The sequence below is a fragment of the Henckelia pumila genome, chromosome 3 (genome assembly GCF_033568475.1).
Source record: "Henckelia pumila isolate YLH828 chromosome 3, ASM3356847v2, whole genome shotgun sequence".
Lineage (NCBI taxonomy): Eukaryota > Viridiplantae > Streptophyta > Magnoliopsida > Lamiales > Gesneriaceae > Henckelia > Henckelia pumila.
The window spans coordinates 192,267,908-192,276,990 of record NC_133122.1 but is presented as its reverse complement, the minus strand read 5'-3'; the positions used below and the strand labels follow the sequence as shown (position 1 = coordinate 192,276,990).

The 9,083-nt window shown below is 33.6% G+C and overlaps 2 protein-coding genes across 2 annotated transcripts; one reads left to right on the top strand and one right to left on the bottom strand.

Annotated features, from left to right (window-relative positions):
- Positions 1-1,711: 1,711 nt before the first annotated feature.
- Positions 1,712-2,776, bottom strand: LOC140893606 (uncharacterized). The gene is made up of 3 exons (XM_073302693.1): positions 2,733-2,776; positions 2,360-2,537; positions 1,712-2,171 (listed from the first exon to the last, which is right to left on the bottom strand). The coding sequence occupies exon 3, from the start codon at positions 2,162-2,164 to the stop codon at positions 1,862-1,864; it is 303 nt and encodes a 100-aa protein (XP_073158794.1). The 5' UTR covers positions 2,165-2,171; positions 2,360-2,537; positions 2,733-2,776; the 3' UTR covers positions 1,712-1,861.
- Positions 2,777-6,281: 3,505 nt separating this feature from the next.
- On the top strand, positions 6,282-8,764 carry LOC140891886 (photosynthetic NDH subunit of lumenal location 4, chloroplastic). Its single transcript, XM_073300558.1, has 5 exons — positions 6,282-6,798; positions 7,038-7,130; positions 7,574-7,634; positions 7,728-7,796; positions 8,347-8,764. Exons 1-5 carry the CDS (start codon positions 6,484-6,486, stop codon positions 8,424-8,426), a joined length of 618 nt encoding a protein of 205 aa, XP_073156659.1. The 5' UTR covers positions 6,282-6,483; the 3' UTR covers positions 8,427-8,764.
- Positions 8,765-9,083: the final 319 nt, after the last annotated feature.

The following is a 9,083-nucleotide window of genomic DNA, read 5'->3' as shown; positions in this document are numbered from 1 at the left end:
GTAAGTGCTGGGAAAATTGTGGAGAATGTAGGGGAATGAGACTCTTTCTTGTTGAAAGTGAAGGTTACAACTTACAACTCGATGTAGTGTTCACTTCAGAGTGAAGCTTCATAAAAATCATCAGGAAGTAAGTGCTGGGAAAATTGTGGAGAATGTAGGGGAATGAGACTATTTCTTGTTGAAAGTGAAGGTTATAACTTACAACCGAGTTATTGAAATACATTGTGCTTATTGATCAATAGTGTATGCTATCTATGCATATATTGTGCTTAGCTTAAGGGCAGATGAAAACACTGAAATGATACTGCTTTTCTCAAGCTTGGATAAAATGTTGCAAGTTACAACTGCAATAGTCTAACCATTTTTATGTACTGTGCCAAAGTTTTCTAGCATAATAGGTTCAATTCTATGCCTCAAATTTTGGTATAGTCACAATCATCAATGTAGAGTTTTTTAGAATTTTGGAAAGCTGAGTGTTAAACTTGTGTTCGTAAATATTTGGAAGGAAACCTTTGATGTTATTTCTTGTTATGAAAGAAATAAATCAGACCCGTTATCCGTAGATTTTTTTGTACTCGTGTGAAATTAAATTTCTGGTGGTTAGTTTATGCATCTCAAAAGAATGTGAAAGGATTTATTATGGACAACATTCCGTGACACTATCCATGATTGTACTATAAGGCACAAAGAAAAGCATTTTAGTTTTGAGTTTCTTGCTCGTAATACTTGCGGGTTGCGTCCTAATAAGGTAGGACTGAAGTTTCCTTTGTGTTACACAAACTCACAAGATGCTAATGAAATTTACTTTCCATGAAAAGTAAATGGTGATTGTTTGATGAGTTATTTGTGACTGTTTATGTTAATTTTAATGTGATTGATCAGTTAACTCTATGACCTTGATCGAATTCGAAGCTTGAATTTTCTTGATTAAGAATACCTCCTTGGATGTTCACTCACCGAAATCAGATGATAGCAATAAAGAAATTCACTCAATCAATTTGACAGAAATTAAAAGGGCTTTCAAGAACACACAAGCAATTTACGTGGTTCGGCTACAACAGCCTACATCCATAGGAGAACAACGATCTCTTTTATTCAATAGTCATCATCATCTATAGGCTTTGTTGTGTTTTCATCAACAGATTTGAGTTTTCGGAGGTTCGCACAATAGCTATTCGAATCCCTTGCACTAAGAGAAGTGTAAAGTACTTGTTTCGGTTCGAATCAGGGGTGTAAATTGTGTAATCCTTTTTTTTTTCTTCTCTTAAGAGTTATAGGATGTTGAAACAAGTATTAAAGATTTAAAATCTTAGGTAGTGTTTGGGAGAGCTTATAAAAAGCACTTCTAAGTTTTTCTTTTACAAAGTTCTGGAATTTTGTGAAATTTTGTGAAGGAAAAGCTGAGAAGTGCTTTAAAGAAGCTCTTCCAAACACTACCTTAATTTGACATCTTCACGGATTACTTGAATTTCGCTAGCCGAGCCTTTCTATACAGAAAAGGATACAATCAAACAAGAGCACCAGTACTGCATGATGCCAAACAAAATCTTATTCATGCAACATTAATATTAATTAATCCAAGGGAATATGAGCTCCAATTTGAACTCTTGGAAAATTTTCAAATAAGATTAGATTAAAAATCGGTTATGAATTGCTTTTTCGATAGGAATAAAACATAAATCTCTTTTTTTATAGCCATGTATGTATTTTTTCCCCTGAAAAAGGAGGGAGCACTTACAACTGTAAATCAATCAAACTACCAAATATTGGGTCTAAGTTTATATCAAAATTACATTTTCCCAAAAATAGAAACTATTAAAACTTCTTAGCAATCTTGACACAATAATTGGCCGCGGAGATTCTAGCTGTAAAACCCCACGTCGTGGTGGTGGTGGTGGTGGTGGAAATTGTGGTGGTGGAAATTGTGGTGGTGGTCGTGGTCCCAGTTGTGGTTGGTGGTGTCGGGTGGTGGTTGGTGGTGTCGGGCGGTGGCGGTGGGTGGTGGTGGCGGCGGCGGTGTGTGGTGTTGGCGGGTGGTGGTGGTGTTGGCGGGTGGTGTTGGTGGGTGGTGGTGGTGGTGGTGGTGGTGGTGATGGGGTGATGTACCGGGTGAATCAGAGGATATTGTCTCCATTGTCTGGGGCGGGATATTCACAATCCCCATAATGTTCCTAGCAAGAAACAAACAAATAAACAAATTTAATAATTGAGTAGTACTCCAACAAATATCATACACGTGAGGTGACACACATATATAAAATCTAAAGTGATGAAATATTAATACTATATTTTTATCCGCATGCAATTAAATATAAACTCGATCGATGGAGTAATCGATTTGGATTAATATATATCTTACAATATTGAGGGATCAATATCACGGTGGTTGCGAGCAGTACTAGTCCTCCGATCTTCATGTTCCCTTGTAGCCAGCTTCTCTACGCTCCGCTGCGGCGACACCACCGGAATTTTCTCCTCCGAATGGATATCTTCACATGAAGGTGGCCGCCTGCAGTCATTCACCTTCTCTCGATTGGCTGAGAAACAACATCTAACTTTCTTCTTTACCAAATTCAATAGCTTCATCTTTACGTACGTGGAGAGATAGATTAATCTGATTTCCGAGTGTTTTTAATTTTGTGACTATATGAGATCCATGTACATATCTATATATATAATATATAATTGTTAGAGTCCTACAAAAAATATAATAAGATAAGATTATTGCTTACCGGGATTCACTCTTTCTTGAAGTGGATTCCTTTCTTGAATTATCTCTTCCCTTCTTCTAATAATCTATCTATATTATATATAATTTTTTTTATATATATATTATCTATTACTACTATTATGCAAGAGACCAAAGTCCGCTTCTCTCCACTATATAATAATATAATAAATATAAAAAAAAACTCAAACACCATAATCCGATTTCCTCCACTATTTCAATTTTTTTTCTTTTTTTCATTTAACTATTTCTCTCATTTTTTCTCCTAATTTTTGTATTTAATATATATAATTATTTTATTTGACAATTTTAATTGAAATATAATTTTATTATAAAAGAACGGATTGTTTAGCACGCTAGTTATATATTAGCATACAACCATTATTAATAAGGTTAATGAATTATTTTTAATTGATTTCTAATTAACATATCTTATCTACTTTTAAAATTTTAAAATTACTAAATATTATTATATATATATATGTATATAAAATTTGAATATTTAATCTATTATACGTGCATCGTATTGCGTACAAAAAGCACAAGTATATAATAAACTACACCCTGTGGTAGATCTGGCCACGGGTCGGACCCGCCGGGTCCGGGTCGGCAATAGGCCGACCCTTAACCGGCCCGCCCTTGGCCGGTTCTGGTTTGGGTTCCAGAACCGCCGGTCCAGGTCCGGTTTCGGGTCCGGTTTTATCCTTGTTTTTTTTTTAAAAAAATAAAAATAAAAAACTTGTAAAATTGAACTTTAAAAACTCTATCAAATATTTCATTATCTCAATAAAAAGCTAATACATATATTAAATAAAAATATATTATATTTCAATTTTTAACATCTTATAATATTACATTTATTCAATAAAAAATATATAGCATTTCAACTTTTAATATTGTATATTAAAAACTCTATCTAGTTCAATAAAATATATATATATATTTATTAAATAAAAAATATATTGCATTTCAACTTTTCACAACTTATATTAAAAATTATATATATCAATAAAAAATTTATTATATTTATTCAATAAAAATATATATTATATTTCAACATCTTATATTAAAAACTCAATTTATCTCAATTAAAAACTCTATTTATTTCAATAAAAAATATATTACATTTAACTTTAAACATCTTATATAAAAAATATTATTACATTTAATTATATTCAATCACAAAATATTAACAAATTAACGCTTGACCTAGTGGTAGAATGAAGATCCAAAATCATTTGGTTTTGGGTTCAAATATCACCCATGTATGAATATCAAATATATATTATTTAAAATAAAATTAAAATATTATTTTAAAAGGTAAATCCGCTGGGTCAACCCGACGAACCCGGAGGGTCGGACCGGCCAACTCGCCGGGTCAAAAGGTGAATTTGGAGGTGGATATATTGGGGAAATATGTGGAGAGGTTGCTCAGTAGTGGGTTTGTTGATTCTATTAAATCTTCATAAATTGTAAGGTACATGCATTTTCGGCCATCCACGTTTCATTTACTGATGAGATTAGTGATATCCGTGAGTTTTGAGAATCTGTTTTTCAATTTATCATTAATCTAGTTGGAAAGTTGTGGGGTTATTACACGTTGAAAATATTCTATGTATGTTATTGAGCTTTGATTTTTTAGATTCAAGAACATGTAGTGTTCACTTCAGAGTGAAGCTTAATAAAAATCATCAGGATGCAAGTGCTGGGAAAATTGTGGACGATATATGTAGGGGAATGAGACTCTTTCTTGTTGAAAGTGAAGGTTACAACTTACAACCGAGTTATTGAAATACATAGTGCTTATTGATCAATAGTGTATGCTATCTATGCATATATTGTGCTTAGCTTAAGGGCAGATGAAAACACTGAAATGATACTGCTTTTCTCAAGCTCAGATAAAATGTTGCAAGTTACAACTGCAATAGTCTAACCATTTTTATGTACTGTGCCAAAGTTTTCTAGCATAATAGGTTCAATTCTATGCCTCAAATTTTGGTATAGTCACAATCATATGTAGAGTTTTTTAGAATTTTGGAAAGCTGAGTGTTAAACTTGTGTTCGTAAATATTTGGAAGGAAACCTTTGATGTCATTTCTTGTTATAAAAGAAATAAATCAGACCCATTATCCGTATATATTTTTGTACTCGTGTGAAATTAAATTTCTGGTGGCTAGTTTATGCATCTCAAAAGAATGTTAAAGGAATTATTATGGACAACATTCCGTGACACTATCGATGATGGTACTATAAGGCACAAAGAAAAGCATTTTAGTTTTGAGTTTCTTGCTCGTAATACTTGCGGGTTGCGTCCTAATAAGGTAGGACTGAAGTTTCCTTTGTGTTACACAAACTCACAAGATGCTAATGAAATTTACTTTCCATGAAAAGCAAATGTTGATTCTTTGATGAGTTATTTGTGACTGTTTATGTTAATTTTAATGTGATTGATCAGTTAGCTCTATGACCTTGATTGAATTCGAATCTTGAATTTTCTTGATTAAACTTTCATGAATATCTCCTTCGATGTTCATTCACCGAAATCAGATGATAGCAATAAAGAAATTCACTCAATCAAACAGAAAATTAAAATGGCATTCAAGAACACGCAATAGCTATTCGAATTCCTTGCACTAAGAGGAGTGTAAAGTATTTTTTTCCCCTGAAAAAGGAGGGAGCACTAACAACTGTACATCAATCAAACTACCAAATATTGGGTCTAAGTTTATCTCAAAATTACATTTCCCCAAAAATAGAAAGAATTAAAACGTATTAGCAATCTTGACACAATCATTGCCGCGGAGATTCTAGCTGTGAAACCCCACGTGGTGGTGGTGGTGATGGTGGAAGTGGTTCATGTCGTGGTGGTGGTGGTGGTGGTGGTGGTGGTGGTGGTGGTGGTCGGTTGGAGTTTACAATTTTTTATATGATTTTTTTTCGGCTCGAATTCGGGTTGAAATTTTTTTATTAGCATTTTTGCATAAATTTGTTTCAAATAAATTTGAATCAACTCCTCTAAATTTATCCACAAAACCAAGAGACATTTACAAATTTAAACAAATTAAAATAAATATATAACTTTGCTACCCAAATTTAAGTTAAAAATAAAATTTATATTTTAAAAATAAAATAAATTTAATGAAAATATGTTTTTTTAGATTAAATAATTTTTTTATAAATATATCTGATTAAAAAAATTATTTAATCAATTTAATTTTTTTAACCGTAAATTTTTTGTTTTGTTTTCTTAATAATTTTTTTAGCCCGATCATCAAATTCGAAAATTAAAACTAAAATTCAAATTTTTGAAAAAAAAATTATCATAATGATACTAAATAAATAATAATTTTACAAAATATAATTAATTATATAATTAATTTAAAACTAAAAAAAAAAAAAAGGGGAGGTGGTTGCACATGGGGACGTGCAAGTCCCCGTGAGCATTGCAGTGGTTTTGCAATCAATTGTAATCAATCGTGACATGCATTATTTTTGAATTTGTTTTATTTTTTAAATTAAAAATAAAAAAAAAACCCATTGAAACGAACAAGAACACAATTAACACCTGCGATATTCCCCTTATCCCTCTAGTTATTTGAGTCGCCAATCGCCATAAAAAAAGATCGTATGCAAGCTTTTGCAAGAAGGTGCATACATTATCCATTGAATTGCTTACAGCCCACAAGTTCAAGTTCCAGATAACAAGAAAAATTCACCCCATTTCCAGTTCGATCCTGTTACAATCCTCCGCAGGCATGGCGGTGGCCTCCCAGTTGACGACAATCTTGGCTCCAAAACCTCGGATCTTCCGAGCTTTCAAACCCGCCGCTTCAGCCTCTACCGTTAATGTCCACAACTTGAAGAAGCAAGCCATGGGATTCGCAGCCGGGCTGTTGGCTGCTGCAGCGGTGGCCGCGGCCACCCCTTTGGAGGCTGATGCCACCAGGATAGAGTACTTCGCCACCGTTTCTGACCCTTCTTGTGAGCTCAATTTCGTGCGCTCCGGGCTCGGTTACTGCGATGTGGCTGTTGGGTCTGGAGAGGAGGTTCCTTTTGCGGAGCTTATCAATGTGAGTTACTTTTCACCATCTCATTCTCTGAAAGTCCTAATGAGTTCCATGATTGTATTATAAAGAACAAAACAGAGCATTTTTTGGTTAATGGCGATTGTTTGATGAGTTGAATTTTAAATGGCTCTTTGGAGTGTCATTGGTTTCAAATACCAGTCAGAGATTGGAATAATCAATCCAGTTGCTATTTGCTAACTTGCTTTTTTTTTTTGTCATTTTTAATTCTGTTGTTTATGCAGATCCACTACACTGCAAGATTTGCAGATGATATAGTATTTGACAGTACTTATAAACGAGCCAGACCCCTTACTATGCGTCTTGGAATGGGCAAGGTGATTTATGCTTTCCGATGCTGTTTAAATTTGCAATTCGTGAGTAAGTTTTCCGGTATTTTATAGGAGTGACTCAAGTTTGCTTTTAGGGATGAGATATTGGATGATGGGACTAGATTTTTACTTCTTAGCTCAAAGTCTGAATAAAAAGAATCAATATGTTTTTTTAAGACATGTTATCGAACGAATGAGCTATGTTGGATGTTTACGGGTGAGATAACCGCCAATAGTTCTTGTACTCTAAATGAGCAGAGCTATTGTCTTTGTTTCATCAGATTCATAATGGTACAGTTGCAGCACGAAGAAACAAAAAAGTTAATGATTGAGACCATGATTGACTAACTCCAATTAAGATTGTAATTTCGACTGAATAATGCGATTTACTTCTGCGTATTGGTCTCATGTATGTCTTCATGAGTGCCGTGGATGTTTTCTCTGATTAGGTCATTAAAGGATTGGATCAGGGCATCTTGGGAGGCGGAGGCGTGCCACCGATGCATGTTGGTAAGATGCAAATCATAAGCCTTCTTACGACACACGGTGTTCTATTGGATGTTCTCTGTGCCAAATCAACCACCTTTTGATTGTTTTATTCAGGTGGAAAACGGAAACTTTTCATCCCTCCTCATTTAGCATATGGACCTGAACCAGCGGGCTGCTTTTCAGGTGCGAATAGATAGTTGTGTGGGTACTGGAAGCATTATTTGTGATACTGAGATGCATTGGAAGCCACAATTGTTTCCTTTTCAAAGCACCTTAAAGACATGACTGAAGGACTATAATGTTGGCATATGAATATTTCACAATCCTCTTGACACCGTTCGGTGCTACTGATAAGACTTCGCTTCTTTGTCTCTTGGCTGAAGTTCTACAATAACCAGGAGAGTAAATAATAATTATGTTATCTATAATATCTTTCAAATTTTTATCCCCATATCATAGATCCTTATAATCTCACCCCACGAGTCAAGGCAGTGCTGATTAAGGAAACATAATTTTATCAGATTGATATCAAAATCCTGCTATCAGTTCCAACTGTCCTGGACATATTTAGTTGACATGAGCATCTTGCTATAATAACACTTGCTTTGGGATTTCACACTTCGAGGATTACATATGCTCTTTCATGCATGGATACTGAGACATAATTAAAAGGCACCCCGTTTGTTTTTCGTTCCGGTTATCTAATTTCTGATGTCTTTTGTTCATGATGCAGGGGACTGCAACATACCTGGAAATGCAACGCTTCTATACGACGTAAATTTTGTTGAAATTTACAAGGGAAACCGGAAATGAAGAGCTGGAAATTTAATGCAAGCAACTTCAAAAAACAAAATGCACACAATGAAGTGAGTTCCATACCAATGGGTCAGAGAAAATATATTCCTTTTGATTAATGAATTATTAATGCTGATGAACTTTTCAAAGGAAGACTGAGCTATATTTCTTGGTTCATATAGGAATTTGATCCTATTTTGGGAAAGGTAAAATACAGTTGACTCAATAGTGCTTCCCTTTGTAGATAGGCATTACTCAGTGTGGTAGTATTTAACTATTTTGGTTATGAAATGTGTGAATTTTAATTATTCGCTTCAACTTTATTCAATATTTATATGAGAAAATTAGATTTTTAATTGTGCAGCCACTCAACCGACAATTTCCCTGCTCCACTCCATGCTCCACCAATTGGAGGAGTGATGTGTGTATTTTTGACTTGCTAATTTTTATCAAACAAAATCTATTTGATTTTATTCATAACCTCTCCTATATTGACAAAATCACTCCAAAAACAAAATTATCTTTATATATAAAATTTTAAATAATTCCTTACGAACAAAAAAATATTTTTAAAAAATAAAATTAAGGATGAACACAAAGATATTAAAAAAATTAATTAATCAGAAAAAATTATTTTATTTATGTAATTTGTATAATATTTATATATTACAATAA

Excerpts from the sequence above, each read along its gene's own strand:
- LOC140891886 (XM_073300558.1), top strand. The coding sequence starts at position 6,484 with ATGGCGGTGGCCTCCCAGTTGACGACAATCTTGGCTCCAAAACCTCGG. Across the intron at positions 6,799-7,037 it reads CTTTTGCGGAGCTTATCAAT|ATCCACTACACTGCAAGATT; the intron begins GTGAGTTACTTT and ends TTGTTTATGCAG. Across the intron at positions 7,797-8,346 it reads ACCAGCGGGCTGCTTTTCAG|GGGACTGCAACATACCTGGA; the intron begins GTGCGAATAGAT and ends TTCATGATGCAG.
- LOC140893606 (XM_073302693.1), bottom strand. The coding sequence starts at position 2,164 with ATGGGGATTGTGAATATCCCGCCCCAGACAATGGAGACAATATCCTCT.